Source organism: Microtus oregoni, unplaced genomic scaffold (assembly GCF_018167655.1).
Source record: "Microtus oregoni isolate MIOR12 unplaced genomic scaffold, Mior012 000030F_ref0000283, whole genome shotgun sequence".
In the NCBI taxonomy this organism is placed as follows: Eukaryota; Metazoa; Chordata; class Mammalia; order Rodentia; family Cricetidae; genus Microtus; species Microtus oregoni.
The window spans coordinates 28,589,421-28,607,576 of record NW_024543089.1 but is presented as its reverse complement, the minus strand read 5'-3'; the positions used below and the strand labels follow the sequence as shown (position 1 = coordinate 28,607,576).

Sequence of the window (18,156 nt, the reverse complement as noted above, 5' to 3'; positions counted from 1 at the left end):
GTAACACCCTCTCCTGGCCTCCATGGATACTTGAACTCATATCCACATACCCTGTTACACATATATAGCTTACAATGAAAAAGGAAATGCAAAAAAAAAATACAAAACAACTAGATCCCACATCATCAACAGATGGGTTCTTGTCTATCTTTATAAAGACCCGCTTAGAATATGTTTATAATGTGAAAAGGCCTCATATAATTCTTCGATATACATCAAAATTAGCACCAAATAGCACGGTCTAAAGACTGATTTAAAAGATAAGATTCACATAAAATATTTTGCCATCAGCCATAAACATCCCTTTCTTTTATATCTGACTTCTAATAACCACAATTGTTTTTTTCAGTATCAAAATACAAAAGATTTTGAATTAGAATCTCAGAAATTTAGAAAATTAGCTCTATTTTCAATGCCAATTAGCATGGTGGCTTCTTTCTTAAAAGTTGAAATTTTTTTTTACTTATTTATTTAAAATGTCCACCTCCCCCATCCTCCCATTTCCCTCCCACTCCCTCCACTCCCCCTCCCCCTTGCTCTCCAGTCCTAAGAGAAGTCAGGGTGCCCTGCCTTGTGGGAAGTCCAGGCCCCCCCTCTCCATCCAGGTCTAGGAAGGTGAGCATCCTAACAGACTAGGCTTCCAAAATGCCAGTACATGCAGTAGAATCAAAATCCAGTGTCATTGTCATTGGCTTCAGTCAGCCCTCATTGTCAGTCACATTCAGAGAGGTCAGTTTAATCACATGCTCGTTCAGACCCAGTCCAGCTGGCCTTGGTGAGCTCCCATTGGTTGGGGGGATGGGATAATTGAGATGGAGGAAGGGTGAATATGGGAGCAGGGAAGAAGATATGTTAACTAAGGGAGCCATTTTAGGGTTGCCAAGAGACTTAGCTCTAGAGGGGTTCCCAGATGTCCAAGGGGATTTCCCCTGCTAGGTCCGAGGGCAGCAGAGGAGAGGGTGCCTGAACTGGCCTTCTCCCATAGCCACACTGATGAATATCTTGCATATCACCATAGAACCTTCATCTGGCGAGGGATGGAGATAGAGACAGAGACCCACATTGGAGCACTGTACTGAGCTCCCAAAGCGCAGATGAAGAGCAGAAGGAGGGAGAACATGAGCAAGGAAGTCAAGACTGGGAAGGGTGCTCCCACCCACAGAGACAGTGGGACTGATCTAATGGGAGCTCATAAAATTTGAAAATTTGGAAGGAATGTTTTATTCTTGCATTGTGTAATTGGGACTTTGACTATATCAATTCAAGTAACTTCACTAACATCCATGGAATTCGACTGTTAATTAAATTTATAATTCCAATTGGTTTAACAGAATGTATCTGTAGTATGCACTGCAGTTTTTCCAATGTTAATTATGTCTGCATTTCTATGGTAGTTTAAATATTCAACCAGATCTTCTTTACATTCTCCATGGAATAGCTTCCATTATACGGCTCCCTATCAAAGTCCATAAGATGTATTTCAAAATGACTGTGTTAGACAATGTAAGCAAAGTAGTTTTCTCCAGTGTGTAAAATGTTTAGGCAATTTCTGATGTTATAGATATTGGTAAACATAAAGATGAGAATGATTTAGTGTTCAGTTTTCTTTGTTAACTTCTCTGTTTTAAGTGGCATTGATATTCCAACTCAGAAATCCTGATGATAGGTAATGTTTGATAAACTCTATTCAAGCCTGTTAGATTAAATTTTGTTCACAAAGATGGCAGCATTTCATATTTGTGACATTTACAATTCAAGGCAATAATTTTTACTATAAAAGTTAATGTTCTTAATGTAATCACATTCTCTCTTGCAAAGGAGAAGGATCCTAAGACAGTGATGACCTATGTCAGAGTGGGGACAAGTGAAGAAAAAAAGTATTTGAGAAGTTAAATGGATGTGAGGGAGAAAATGAGAAGGAAGTAATATAAAATGAAGATATCTGGTTGCATGAAAAGTGACAGTGACAAGGTGACTGACTGTGTTACCAAATCCAGCTAATACCTTATATATTGATAACTGCTTAGAAAATGCCATCAGAAGAACACTCTCTATAATAAACTTCTCCGGTATATATCCTTTACCCTCTATAAAATAAGTGCTATCAGAAGTTTGTGAATCTTATGTATGGATATCTCAATAATAATAATTTCTTCATCATTGCTGTGGGAGCGCCTTCTGCTCCTTCAGCCAATAGCCTCTGAAATACCAGCCCACTGGGGCATGGTCTTGTAGGGATAAGTCCCACCCCTTAGGGGGCGTGTTCGCCTCGGGCTAATGTTGGCCTATAAATTTGGCGAGTGTGCTCCCAGCCTTTGCTTCTGCTTTCCTGGTCTCCACAGAACCAGGAGATTACCAAGTAATCTGTAAGTCTATTTCGCCATTAAAGCTGTATATATATTTTTACAATCTGTCTGCATTCGTTTACGCCGTTACATGGTCTATGGTCTATTTCTCTTTAAAAAAGAGCGGCAAGCCTTGACTGGCTCTCATGGTTCCGGTGCTTGGTTCAGGCTCCTGCTCCAGCGACTAGACTCCTTTCCTGACATTTGATGTTTTGTAAGTTTTACCCCTAAAATAAATACCCCTTTAAATCCTAACTGGTGGGGGATTGTTTGACGCATTACATCATAATATTACACCCACCTGAAAGTATAATTACACCATATATAGAGATGCTAACACAAATATGAAACACATATTACCTAGACTGTGATAATTTAATATGATGATTAATTTTGATTTAGCAAGATTCTTAACTTTCATTTTGAATTTTTTTGAAGATGTTTAGGATATAATATTAGGTGGTTTATTTAGGAGGATTATCGTATTTGTCTATAACAACAATCAATAAAAAACCCATTCCTCATAAAATTGATTTTAAATATTTGTAATAACTCACTATATAGTCAAATCAGATACAGCTATAATGTATGTTACCTACATCCCATAGAGTATGAATTAAATCCCTCTATCAGTCATCTCTTGCTGTCACCAGGGATAGGAATGGCATACCCAGATCTGCTGCTTATGAATGTTGCTTTATCTTCTTTCAGAGTTCTCTGCTAGTGTTTAGTGCTTTATTTAAAAAGATTCCTTCAAAATAGCTTACTTAAAAAAATGTTATCGTCATCTTATTGGTGAAGATTTAATACTTGGATCTTGGTAATCATCCAAATACATGTAAAGATTAAAGTATGTTTTTATACCAAAACTATAAATATAGAAAACTGTGGCCAAAATAAATGAATTTGTTTGACAGAGTAAGGATTCAAACCTAAATCTCCAACTTTTTCAACTTATAATAATTAAAAATTATCTATTATCTATATTACTCTAAAGTTGATTATTATATTTATAAAACTAAAATTATTATAATGTAGAGAATTTTTTTTATTTAGTTGTCAAAACATCTTACTTTCATAACAAATTCACAAAGAATTGCTTTGTCTAATTCTGAATTTTTTCTCCAAGAAAAATCCTTCACAGAGTCATCAAATTACAATAAAGAAACAAAAATTCAGGAGTACGTTACTCTTTATTATTCAGCTGTCAACTTTTTACTGTAGGATTTGGGTAGGTTTTTTTGTTTTTTTTCTAAATTGAGAGCTGCTATTGAATGTTTCTATGGTCTCTTCATGTCAGGAATGTTCTCTCCCCCCCGCCGCCCCGATATGTGAACACACACACATGCATACATGCACACACACAGACACACAGACACACAGACACACACACACACACACACACACACACACACACACACAAGAATACACTGGGTATAAAGTGTGGTTTTCCACTGAGTTGGGGATAGTCCAGAAGACTCACTTACCTCCCAGTGATGAGGAAGAAGAGAGTGAGGATGACTAGGAGCGTGAATCCTCCAACGGCCGCCGTGGCTATTACCAGGATCTGCCCTTGTTCTGCTGCCATGTCAGAAGCTGAAACATGAGCACAGGTGACACATATCGTGATGGTTATTATTTTAAAGCACAGTAGAATTGACCTTTATTTTAATAGGTCTCTAAACAAACCAGCTGAAGTAGATTTATATAATGCTTACAGAACTGAGGTCATTATACACAACACAAAACTTTCTTCTGTCTTAAAAATATAACAAGGTGTTTGAATTCTTAACGCTTCCTTTTAAGAGTGAGTATGATTTGTATTGACCAGACTTTTCAGACTTATTAGGATTTTGTTTCTACAATATAAAAAAATCCTGTAATTTAAATTAATAAATTAAAAAAAATAATTTATATATAATATATATTTCACAGAACTAAGTTTCTGTGAAATTTAACAAGAATAAGTATACATGTGTATATGTGTGTACAAACTCATATATATCTATATATACATAAATATTTGGTAGATGATAAGTACAGGAGAAAAGAATACTTAAGTGCTTTTTTTTTCTTTTTTGATGACAAATAGTCAACAACATTTTACATTTTTTTTTTGCTATGTGTGGTATTTAGTATTAATTTTCAACTTGACAGATCCAGAGTCATTGGGTGACACTGGTGTTTCAGCATGCATGTGGGAAATTATTTTGATTACATTAACATTCATTGTAGGTGGAACCATTTCATGGATTGGAATCCAGGAATGAATAAATGGAGAAGAGGAAATAACTGGCAGCATTTGCTCATCTGCTCCATACTCCATGATTGTGCTATGACAGCTGCTTCTGGCTCTTTCTTGTAGCCTTGATTTCCCTTTCTAAACACTGTGAACCAAAATATACCTTCCTACTTACGTTACCTTTGCCAGAATGTTTTACCATACAAAGAAAGAAATAAACTAAGATATTTTCAAAACTCTCTCTCTCTCTCTCTCTCTCTCTCTCTCTCTCTCTCTCTCTGTATGTGTGTGTGTGTGTGTGTGTGTGTATGTGTGTGCTTTTCTGTTTGTTTGTTTATGATGCTAAGGTTTGAACAGAGGACTTTGCATATTATAGATAAGAAAATGCTTGTCTTAAAAACCGCAGCAGCTACCTGTCATCTTCCAGTGGCCCTAAAATACATTGATTGGTTCCGTTCATTTATTGTATTCCATTTTCACTATTACTGTTTTCTACACTATATGGGATGGGAAAGTGCTTATATATCAGAGTGAATCCCTTAATATCTATAACTGATGTGTGTCAATTAAAGAAAAAAATAGTAGTAATGAAAGTAAAACACAGATTAAAGAGCTTCGTCATGTAAACTTATGACCAGAATTTAGCTCCCAAATTTTCTTTTGTTTTCCTTCCTATGCTATAAGTACCAATAACAAGTCAGCCACCAATAGTCTAAAATATTAATAAGTCCCATTATTATCCTTCAACTTGACTAAAACTCTGTATTTTATTTCCTTTGTGTGTGTGTGTGTGTGTGTGTGTGTGTGTGTGTGTTATGTCAGTGTGCAGCAGTGTGAAAATGGAGGTCAGGGAACAATCTTGCATGTTGGTCCTAGTCTTCTACCTTGTTGGAGACAAGGTTTCTCTTCCTTCACCACTCTTTTTGCAGGATATCTTGATAGACACATTCCACTAGCCTCCAGGTGTTTTCCTTTCTCCACATCCCATCTGTCTGTAAGGGCAGTGATGGCTCTGTCACTACACCCTGCTTTCATCAGGGCTCTTGGGGACTCAACTCAGGTCATTAGTCTTGCACAGCCTCCTCTCCTAGGTAATAACAACTGTAGGTTTCAGTAAGAAACCACTCACACCATTTAGGAGACTTTCTAAATGTAATAAGAAATAAAAGTCACATTCGTTCAGTTTACAGCTAAAGAAATTCATTAAACATTGGAGTTCAATTTTTGTCACCATTATTTCATCAAAGCATTTTCAGGCCATTTTACAAAGTTGAGTATTGATTCGTAATCTGTTCAGAGATGAGTTAAATAGTTGTATCTTATCTAGTAAACAATGGACTCAAGCTTTTTATTAGTTCTTCCCCAAGTTTTGCAATCCTCGAAATAGCGTTGATAGAGGAACTAATGGTGTGCTCTAAAATGTCATATTTTCTCACTGAAAATTATCAAACAATAGATTTTAAGAGATTGATTTTTCAGAAAACATTATAGTTTGAAGATAAAGAAGATGACATTTTTAAAAGAAGACATTATTTACTTACAACTCCTGTGCTCTTAAAGATATAATCTAGTTCAAAAGTGTTCCATCTAGAACAAATATGGTCATAGTAAGTAGTCAGGTCTCTAGTGATTTCTGAGACTCTATTCAAAGCTCAGATGGGGAGAAAGATTATATACTTGAGTGGCTTGTGAAAATCATAAAGTTTGTCATAAAAATTTATGTTGTTTAACATAATAAGTTAGTTAACTACTGGCTTCACTAATAAGTCTCCTTTTGCTTACTTCTGATTACATGATCACTGAACTTAAATTAGGGTTTCAATTGTGTTTTAAAGAGAATGTTAAATAAATATGAAGAATGAATAGCAATGTATAATTAATTCCCAAGCATGTATACAAGCAAAATTAAGTACTCTGCACAAAAAATAACATACACACATACACAAAACAGTTGAAGAATGCTTAATGGATGTCAATATTGTCCTGGGTATAAAATAATACAGACATTGAGCGGGTATGATTAGGGAAACATGACAAACATGAACACTCATATCACTTACAATCTATGTATTATTTAATAAGCAAATGTCTATGTTTTCAGGTCAGTGCAAAGAGTTTAGAAATATTATTGAATATATGCTCATAGTCCACATGCTTATGTCAGTGCCATTTTTACTCCTATTTGAGTAGTTCTGTTTCTTGTCCAAATCCACACATATGGTACACAGAAAAGCTGACAGAACAGTACTGACTTGTCTGTCTCAAGTCCTAGCTACTGAAATATTTTAAACAACCTTTTTACCTAACAGGAGAACAGATTTTTTGTTCTACTAGAATCATTCATGCCCTTGTTTGCCCCTGATTTCCAGTAAATAATGTGAGATTATTGAATTAAATGTAATTGTCACAGCATGCCAGAGAAATGTAGCTATTTTATTGTATGAAGCAATAAAATATTGGAAAGAACACAATTTCCTACGTGGAAGTAGGAGGAATGTCCTGGGCCAGTGCCGCATTATTGTACTTGCTGGATAAGTTCTGTCTTTATAGGATTAGTGCTGGTCCATCACAGAGCTCTGGCTTCATCTGTGGGTAAACGTCAAAGCCCTTAACTTTACTACTGAGGCTTTTTCCAACTGGCTAGCACAGGTCTCTAGCTTGTCTGATTAAAGGACTGTGCACACCCTCAGTTCCTTGAGTGAGCCACAAGTTTGATAATGGTCAGTTCCTGACAGTTCTCTTTTATGGACACCCAGTCATTTGGGAAGCTTTTTCCCAGTTGTTGTTTTTGCTGTTTTCTTAGGCTCTCAGACAGATGTTTCCATAATCCACTTAAACTAGTACTATAAATGAAAGTATAGTGGTCACTCAAGTTACTTTTTAGCAAACTGTCTCTTTTATTGGGATGAAAATTCCAGGACCACATGAAATTCATTCCTTGTGTTATCTGTAGAAAGTCCGGTGTGACATACCTCTACTCTTCTCAAAGAGAAAGTGTAAATAAAAATCAGATCCATCATGGATTATCTAGATGATCTCAGTTCTAACAGTAATTCTTATTATATGAGGTTGAGACAAGAAGGCATAAAAGGAGTGGTTGGTGTTACAGCAGAGTGGTGAGGAACAGGAAGGAGAGATGAAGGGTTCTTTCTCAGATCCTTGGAGGTGTGCTTTGGGTTCTATTTGTGATTGTTTTTGAAGGAACAAAATGTGTAGCATTGTACACAAAAATGAATTGGAAGCCCAACCCATGTGACTGAATATGTGGCTGTAGCTGAACGAGTACATCAAGAAAATGAATTGAATGGTTATGTACACTGTATAATTCTGATAAGGAAAGATTGGAATAAGCTGGGCATAACTCACAACTGTCCTCCTTTTAATAATGTGAAGGAAGTTTTTTTTTTTTAATCTCAAACATAGCCATTCAATATATATGAAGACCATGGATTCAATACTCATTTCTAATTACTTCACACACTTTGGAGATGATGATTCTGGAAGGCAAGAGTTACAATCGACATAACACTTCTACATTTCAGCACGATCTTCAGAACAAAGTTAAAGAATTCATTACTTCACCAAGTAATGTTTATTGAGAAGTTATTACATAGCAGATACCAACGTGACCCTGGGGAGACAGAGATGAAAAAACCATACGCAATTACTATGCTGGTAGACTGACAGATCAGTAGGGAAAATAGACAATGAACAGAAAGTTACAGAGAGTAAAAATTGCTACATTAGGGAAACTGTCTGCAGTGCTGTCTATATTCAGTTGTGCAGTCCCAATGCTAATTATCTCTAATTAGTTTTCTCAGAGAAAACACATCTAGAACTTATTCTTAGTAGTACCAATAGGGAGAGCCCTGACCCTAAAATGAGCCATAGTGGGATATGTAGAGATAAATGAAATTTATTTGTGAACCACTCATTTGAATTATTTTTTTGTTAAATGCAAAAAACCCATATCCTCAAACGAAAATAAGGATACTAAATTATGTTTAATTTTATGGTCTTGGCAAAAGTATACTCCCTTAAGAAAAAATATTAAATTTTAAAAATATTGTGAATTTGTTATTTAATCAACATTTAGAACCTAGATAATGCTTGGTTTAAGTCAGGATAATGTTTTATGAGGCTTGCTCTAGTTATTTCTATTTAAAGAGGAAAAACAGAATGAAGTTCTTTCCATGGAATCTAAATTCTTACAAAAAAATAGATTTCACGTTTTTAGAAAAGTGTGAGAGAAAAGCAATTTGGCTATTTTTAACTAACACATTTTCTTATATGGAGGCATATGATTCTGCCTCACTGTAATCAAGATTATTTTTCATATTTACATTTCAAAGTGAAATGTGTTATTTGTATTCTGTATCATTTTCTATGGACGAGCATTTTGAAGTTAACTCATTTCTGTTGTGAACTTCTTCTGAGAGCTACTGGAGGATATATGACACATCTTGAATAAGTATTTCTCAAAAATGCTGCCCAGGGAAATGCATTCTTTGTCATTTCACTGAAATGATTTTTAAAATCATAACCTATATTTTAACAAATAGGTTGACAGTAAACAAAAAAAAAATCATTGTAAGGTTTATTGGCAAGTGACACATGAAAATGCCCTCCTCAGATCATATGTAACAATCAGGATTTTATATTATTTAAGATGCACATCGAACATTGTACAATGGAGATTAATATATCTGCAAAACTTTCAATGCTGCAAGCCTAGCTGGACATTAGCATATTATGTACAGATGAAAGGCAGTAAATAAATATAGCTGGAAGAAAAAAATACAATATTGTAATTTTGTAGATGATGCTGTTATTATCTTTCTTGTCCACCTGGCCTTTTAAACATGGTCTCATCTTGGGTCTTCCAACAAGTATGAGTTTCAAGTCAAACTTTTTACTACATCTTACCTTTTGTTTTCATCAACATTAACATGGGCTAATATCAGGCTATTGATGTATATGAATAAATGAGTCGTGGGTTTCTGTTGATCTGCCTTGCCCCAATGGATCTTCCCAATTTATTCCCCCTTATGTGATAATTACTCTTCAAAATACTATTTGAAATGTCTCAGTTACTCTTCATAGTCTAGAAGGTAATGGCCATTTTTTTTCTAGTAAGTCTAGTTCAGAGATGCCCATGCAGATGATGCTGGAGTCAGGCCTCATAAAGTTCTCTCCTTTGTCTTCCCACCACTCATCAGTCTTCTCACTGATCATCAATATTGTCACTTTCACCTTGTAATTGTCCCTTAGTTTCATCTTTATTCCATTTCCCGTTTTCTCAGTTCAGATTTACATCTGGTCACATCTATTTGAAATTAGCTAGATGACAGCCACAATTATGCAAAACACAGTTTGTCTGATTATGTTAATATATTAACACTGAATTGTTTTCTTCCTAGAAGAGCATGCATTTCCTATATTGAGAATTCAGATCTATTTGTTAATGTCTAATTTACAGTAACAGTACAGTAAATTATTATTAATATTAGATTAATTCTAGTAGATTATTAGAAAGTGAGGGAGGGACATTATAAAGAGAAAGAGTTGTCAAAGCTTGTACAAAGTTGTACAAAAAAGTGTCCAAGCTAGTAGAGATAGAAGCAAGAAAAAACGCTGAAAACATGACATAAGATTCTAAAATATTTTTCATCAGGAGAGGACGTTTAGAATTAAGCAGTCTTATTCAACTCAAGGAGTGGCAAAACATTCATGTGTTATATCCCAGTGACATAATCATTTAATTTCAATTAAAAATGCTTAGTTAATCATCAGTTTCACCCAGCTGTGCTTTGTGTGTTACAATAACAACCCACCAGCAAGATATACCCACTGGTGCAATAGTGCCACAAATGTTAGGGGAGTAAACAACCACTTTTTGCTTGGGTTTAGCCTTCTTCAGAAGATAGAACCCACACCGACACTGCTAATAATAGATAAGTCATGCACCCTAAGGGAAAACCTAACACTATTATTATGCTAAATGAGCATAGTAATAAAACAGTTGCCACAAAAATCCATAACCAATCAATAGCAGAAAATGAGAGGCCTTGAAATACTTAGTCCTAAATGGAATGTATGTATATTTCCCTTTTTCTCAAGGCTCAGGCAACATGCTAATGAGGATGGGGCTAGGTGGAGGGGGAGGCAAAGCAACTAAGGAAGGTTGAGAACAGGAGAAATATTCTTCCATAGAGGAACACACACCAGTTGGTTATTGAACATTGGTCATTCTTCTAAATAAACATGCAAGTAACATATGGACTGAGAAAGATGTGTATATGTATTTAGGTATAATGTATACATATATATTTGTGTGTATATGTATGTATACAAACATATATGTATGTATTAACAACTACTGAAAAAAGAAGACACAAATTTGAGAGAACAAAGATGTAGTGGTATAAGGGCGTGGGGTCAGGGGAAGAAAGAGAAGGGATAAATCATGAGTTAGATTATCACAAACAAAAGGAATAGTTAAAATGTTGCATAAAATTCTCAAAGAATAAGTAAAAACTATTTAGAAAGGCCATCAATTCAATGATACTCCATTCAAAACAGAAAGGATATGAAGATGCGAGGTTAGAAAAGCATTTCTCCTCCTAATATTTAAAGCTTATATAAAAAAATCAAATCCTTGGTTAAAAACTGCCGTTATCAAAAACAAATTTTTTTTGAAGATGTCAGTTTGGTAAAAACCAATACCACTTTAGCTACTTGAGTACAGAGAATACTATCTTTCAACTTTCTAAATAACAATGGATTAACACAATGTTCTAACATCTATTAGTAAATTTATAGTCATTAAAAGTTATTAAGGGAAGAATACAGTCTATGTGCAAATATAAAAGGTTTCAAGTTAAAGAATTGTAATTTTGTTTCCTGAGAAATGTTGATTATTAAACATGTCCTAGCTTCATATATGAACATTCACTGATTTGTTTTTGATCTAGAATAAATTAATGATGAATTAAAGGATAATCGTAAGAGTTAATTTCCCCCAATTTTCTGTGCCTAAGCTTTCAGTGAAGTGACCATTTAGAGAAAGCAGTATAAACATGGTGTTGCATTAACACCTTTCGTTTATAATCTAATATTTGAGGCCATCTCCCATCACACACACACACACACACACACACACACACACACACACACACACCTCTAAGATTAAAACTCAAAGAGAGAAAGACAAGAGATTCTCTCTTCCCCTCAGGTGAGCTGATTACTGAATTCTCAGCTGGAAGGAAGCAAGCCTTGCAGATCATCCCTGCTGAAGCAGAGGCTTTACAGGGATTATACTCTTCAGAAAGCAACTTCACAGCAGTGTCTTCTCTGCGGCTCTGCCACTTCTCCAGAAACAAAGCAAGTCAGTACATCAAACTGGGGCTTCCCTGAAATACCACCAATCTCAAGACTCACTCTTCTTGATGCCCCAATTTACCTGTCAGATGAAATGCCAAATGACATGGGGATAATTGGAAAATGCAAGTTTGGCCCAACTTGATGGAGGAGGAGAGGCAGAGATAGGTGTGCAAAGTAATGAAATACCGTTTTTTTTTCTCTTTTGGAAGAGATTCCCATGTTCATTAATGAGTTGCACAGATGCCTTGCCACATGCAGAGAACTTTCAAAATGAAAATTAATGATCACAGCATTTGAGCAACTAGAACTATTGTCAGTGCTTTAAATTTCTGCAGTATAATGTATCATCATCTGTCTTTTATACTGTTCCTTGTTAAACTAGGTCTTTGAGACTAATTTTTGTAATTGAAATATTTTTGACTTCATATGCACATGCTTTATGCCTTTTAAAATACCCATTGTAGAATAGTATTCCCTTACAAATGCCACAAAATCTGATGATTACTGACCAGAAGTCAATGAATTTTCTATATTAGGTATAATTTGCTCTGTATAATTATATTGTTTGTGGGTTTGGATATTGGTAAGCATATATGAGGCCGGCAAATATAGGGAATAGTTCAGAAGATAGGTCTGGACTTGGCTTGGACTTTATACTGCTCATATTTTTCATGATGCTTCTTTCACTATGCACATATAACCCTTTCTAAATGAATCTTCTAGAAGTCCAAGACCCTCACAGAAAGTGGGCTACTATTACATTCTTCTTTGAACAATAGGATACATCTCTTCTTATATTAATAATCATTAAATTTTACAGTTTATTTTTAAACATTCAAAATTCATCCTGGCTCAGGGTGGGGTAGCAGTGATCAAGCCTAAACTGGTTTTCAGTACATGTATAGTAAGGAAAAGCTGTATATTCAAGTAAAATTTATGGAGAATTCCCTACATCCCATTTTATGCATATGCATAACTTCTAAGAGACATGCATGGCAGAAAAATTATGTATCAATTAAAATACAGAAGGACCATTGCTGTGACCCCTAGAAACAAAACTTTTTTTTTCTTCAATATCATAGAAGGAAATTTCAGGAATCCTTAAGTATTTTCACTCACACGGATTGTGGCTCTGTTGCAATGCATTCAGTTTTTTTTATTGTATTGTCTTAAGGACAATTTCTGTGTGGGTTTTTGTTTCAATTCCTTGAATAAGAAAGCAAGACCCAAGAAAAACTCAACCCTAACCCCAATCACAGTAACATATTGATAAGCATATCTATATATTTGAGGCTTTAGTCTTTTACTGCAACAGCAACTGTTGTATGGCGTATAAAGCTTTATAATCAAATATATAATTAATAGAAATCATAGATTTCATAAGGCTGGTATATCCTAAGGTTTATTTAAAACAAAATTTATTTTTCATAGAAAAGTATTTAAATTAATCTCAACTTAAAATATACACAGGCTTCTTTAGAAAAGGGTTCAGAGTGCTGGCATGATGTTTAGTGAATAAAAGGACATTTTGCAAATCTTGATCTGAGTTAAGTCTCTGGAACCAATGGTGGAAGGAAATCCAGTTCCTAAAAGCTGTTCTCTGACCTCCACATACAAACACACACACACACACACACACACACACATACACACCATGGTATTTATGCAACTGTCCCTTGCTACTACCACTACCACTATTTTTTATTATTAAATATATTTTTTTAAAAAGAAAATTTCTGGAGAACATTCTTTTTGACTTGGTATGCAATCAAAAATAATAAAAATGTCCATCATTAAGAATGCATTGGGGCTAGGAATGTAACTCACTTGGTTGAATGTGTTCCTTGCATGCCTGAAGCCTTGAGTTCCATCCTCAGTACAGCCTTAAACTATGGGTGGTGCCTCTTTCTCCCAAAGGACATGGACCATCTAGGAAGATGGGGTGGAAAGACTGTGGGAGCCAGATGACGAGGAAGGGGATGGTAGTGTCTTCTGGGCAGGACAGGTTGAAGCATTGATAAACTCAGGATAGCATCACAAGGCCTCTACAAAATCAAGCCAATTAACATTCCAGCGTAAAGGGCAGGGTCTCACTAGTCCCTACTTTTACCTAAGGAAATATTTTCTTTAAAAATATGGCTTCTGGTAAGGTGACCATGCTACAGGAGATGTTCCAAAACCCCTAAAATCTATGGATAGCCCAATTTAGACTAGGTAAGTAATTCAAAATCAAAGCACACCAAGGTGGGTAGGAGTGAGGAACATGGACTAGATCTGGTAAGAGTTTGGGAGAGAAAAGGGGCTGAATATGATCAAAATACAGTGCATACATGTATATAATTCTACACAGATTAAGCATATTTTATTAAAAAATAAAAGCCGAGTAAGTCATGTGTGTTAGTAATTCAAGAATTTGAGAGGTAGAGTCAGGAGGTTATACGCAAGAGTGCTCAAGGCTGTTCTTGGCAGCATAGCAAGATAAACTGGGCTATGTGAGAACCAGTCTCAAAACCCACCGGACAGATATCTCAAGATCCAAATCAGGAGCAGAAGGAGAGGGAGCACGAGCAAGGAACTAAGGACCGTGAGGGGTGCACACACACACTGAGACAATGGGGATGTTCTATCGGGAACTCACCAAGGCCAGCTGGCCTGGGTCTGAAAAAGCCTGGGATAAAATCGGACTCACTGAACATAGCGGACAATGAGGACTACTGAGAACTCAAGAACAATGGCAATGGATTTTTGATGCTACTGCACGTACTGGCTTTGTGGGAGCCTAGGCAGTTTGGATGCTCACCTTACTAGACCTGGATGGAGGTGGGTGGTCCTTGGACTTCCCACAGGTCAGGGAACCCTGATTGCTCTTTGAGCTGACGAGGGAGGGGGACTTGATTGGGGGAGGGGGAGGGAAATGGGAGGTGGTGGCGGGGAAGAGACAGAAATCTTTAAATAAATAAATAAATAAATAAATAATAAAAAGCATTATTAAGCCTGGTGATACAGATACGAGTTTCTGAGATAGAAACTGAAGTAAAGTTCCTTATCCTCAAAAAAATTTCTTTTTTAGTAGCAGAGTTAGATAAGTAAGCCTCAACTGAAATTTAATAAAGTTATATAAATGTTGCTGTGTGTGAGGGCCATAAAGTGACAGTGAGGCGAGGTGCTGATTCTTTGCCTCAAATCTGAGGTGATTAGAAGGGTTTTGCCGCTCACGAAGTGGCCGAGTGGATATTTAGAAATGAGGACATTCTATTTTAAAGAAACTTCATTAGGAATAGCCCAGAGTTAGAAAAAGGGCACAGAACCTTCAGGACTTGTTTGCCATACCTTGAGATGTCTGAGGAACAGACCAAGATACAGAAAAGAAATTTGGGTTTATGAGGATTAGGACAACATAAAGTCACAGTGGAAGGCATACCATTGTTTTTCTCTGTTACTATCAAGCACATAGGTGAGGAAAAAGTGAGTCTACTCAAAACTGTAATTTGATGGAGATATGAATTCTTGCAGGCAATTGTGACAGAGAAATTGACCTGGTTTGTATTAAATCTCGTAGTACTTCCTTTACTTTTCAGTTACATGTGGAATCCAGCCCCAACTATTCATCGAATCAGTTGAGTTTCTGCGACTTGAAAGTGAGAATATGGAGAATACTGTTTAATATCATGAATTCAGAGCATATAATTTAATCATATGCATACTGTGCAAGGAGAAGGGAATAGATAGGAGACAGGTCTATTGTTGCCTCACCGTTAGTAGCTTCTTATTGTTTGCTATATTGTTCTTTAGCACCATGATTTTCCTTGTATTTTGATGCTAAACACAGTGTCCCCAGACTTTTTCTCATGACTGGACAGATAGGACTGGAAGGCAAGATAAATAAGATGAAGATTTTTATCTTTCTAAAGCAGTCTTATGCTAAATAAAAAGCATTAAATGGCTCATTGGGAACGTAAATGACATTTAAAGGCAGGCCCCATGCCCAGCAGTAGATGACCAACACAAAATGAGCTCAATGGTATTTTTGGAGGTTTTTGTCTCATAGTAGTTTGTCTAGCATGTTTTCCCCTTCAGGCCTTTTGCTTATATATTATGGTTTCTGATTTTGTGTCTTTACGGGGCTTGTGTGTGTGTGTGTGTGTCTGAGCATCCTGTATGTGTTTCTTCTTTTCCTTTTTTTTCTGCTTGTTTTCTTGTTTTTTCCTATTCAAGTTTGTTTGCTTCAGTTTTTATCATATTTTCATTTATTATTTTTTCCTTTTTTAGATGCCTAGTGGTTTTTTTTTTTTATGAGAGAAAGCTGGAAAGGGTATTGGATTTAGGTGGGCAGGAAGGTGGGAGGGCTCTGGGAAGAGTTGAAAACAGGGAAACCATAATCACAATATGTTGTATGAAAAATATGCTTTCAACTAAAAAACAAAATTCCCAAAAGGAAATTGAATTAGAAATGAATAAATAAGAGAATTTGAAATTATTAAGTGGTCTGCCAAGACAGATACCAATCTATATTATCTTAAAATAGTTTCAGGCCAGATCATGCCTTTTCTGGCCTACTTAACAGATGCCATGCTGGTTTATAAAAGTGACATGGATACAAAGACAAACTAAAAACGAATAAATAGACAACATTTTGGGCAGTTTAACAATGTAACTTGTTAAAATTAAGATGTGCGTGAACTGCCCAAACCAAAACTACCAACCTATAAAGTTGCCATCTAAATCTTAGAGTCAAACAAACATAACTCAGGGAAAGGCTGCTGATTTGTCTGATACCAAGTTCAATTGACAATATTTGTTTTTGTGATTTGTGTAGAAGTGTTCCTAGAAGCACAGATAATCATCCACCCTGGGGGCCAGTGTCTGCTAGCTTTTGAACCCAACATTCCTTAAGTAACTTAGAGCCCAGGCATCTAACAATGATGTAATTGCTGTCTGCCAACAGTCGGTTCATCATCACCTTACAATAAATTCTAAGCCAAGTTTGGGACCATCAGATGAAAGCTGTTCAGAAGGTTGTATTTGCCTCATGCAACCTCTTCCAACCATTTGCTGTTGTAACAGTGCTGTCACCTACCAAAATTTTGGGCTCCATTCACAGTTCGCTGGGGGCATATGGAGCTTGCTGGCCAAAGGTTAGGGATGCCTGTCACCTGTGTCAGTTTTGAAGGGTGTCAGAGGGAGCAGGTATAACTGCAAAATCCTCAAGCCCATGGGAGAAGTGGATCCATCAATGTTATGCATTTTCATTTTGTCAGGTAGTTTTAGCAAACTGCTTCTCAGACTTCATGTATGAAACTACAATTAAGAATTTCATCTTTGATCAAAATACTTTCAAGCCCAGTCAAGTCCAATACCATGCTACTAGCTGCTAATACTTTTTAAGACAATGGTTTTCTGTGTATCGTGACTTTAAATGTGCAACATTTTATTATTATTTCAATAAATAATGTCAATTATTACAACTAAGGTGAAGAGAAATTGAATTTCTTTTATCATAAAAAGCAAGATGCCTAACCAATATTTGTACAATGGTGAAGATAAAACCTAAATTTCTCTAAATTAAGAGAGGGGGAAGAGAAAAAGACACACACATACACAGAGAGAGAGAGGGATAGATAGATAGATAGATAGATAGATAGATAGATAGATATCTAAAGTCTACAGATGTAGTTTCTTCATGGAGTACTTGTGTAATATGTATGGGTAAGTGGATTTATTTCCAAACACTGCAAAGGAAAAAGAAGGATTTGTGTGTGTGTGCGCATGTGTGCACGTGTGTGCAGATATGTTAGTAAATAATCTTTTAATACTAAAATAAAGAAGAAAATATCTTCAATATATTCTTTTTTGAAGTCATGTAATAGAAACCAGTATTTTGCTTTATTTATTATTTTTCCTATATAAATTCTTCTAGATAGAACAGTAATTTTAGAAACATTATAAAACCCTGTGATTAATTTAAATTTTCAATAACTGGAATTTATTGTGGACACAAATAACTCTGCTATTCTATTGCTACCGAAAAAGACCCCCTCAGTTTTATCAACTTGATTAAAACTGAAATCATTTTCTTTGGCAGACAAAAAGCAATTGATCATAGTTCTTAGCAACATAAGGAGTTCTTTCTGTTTTGCACAAGTGGACTTGCCCATAGCTAAGCCCTGGAAGCTTGTTTCAGAGTGA

The 18,156-nt window shown here is 35.8% G+C and overlaps 1 protein-coding gene across 1 annotated transcript in view; it reads right to left on the bottom strand.

Annotated features, from left to right (window-relative positions):
* Window positions 1-18,156, bottom strand: part of LOC121465269 (ephrin type-A receptor 6) — a 919,159-nt gene that overhangs the window by 282,997 nt on the left and 618,006 nt on the right. Inside the window, exon 8 of the mRNA XM_041678454.1 lies at window positions 3,833-3,941. Within this exon, the coding sequence (XP_041534388.1) occupies window positions 3,833-3,941 (109 nt within the window). The remainder of the gene's footprint in view (window positions 1-3,832; window positions 3,942-18,156) is intronic.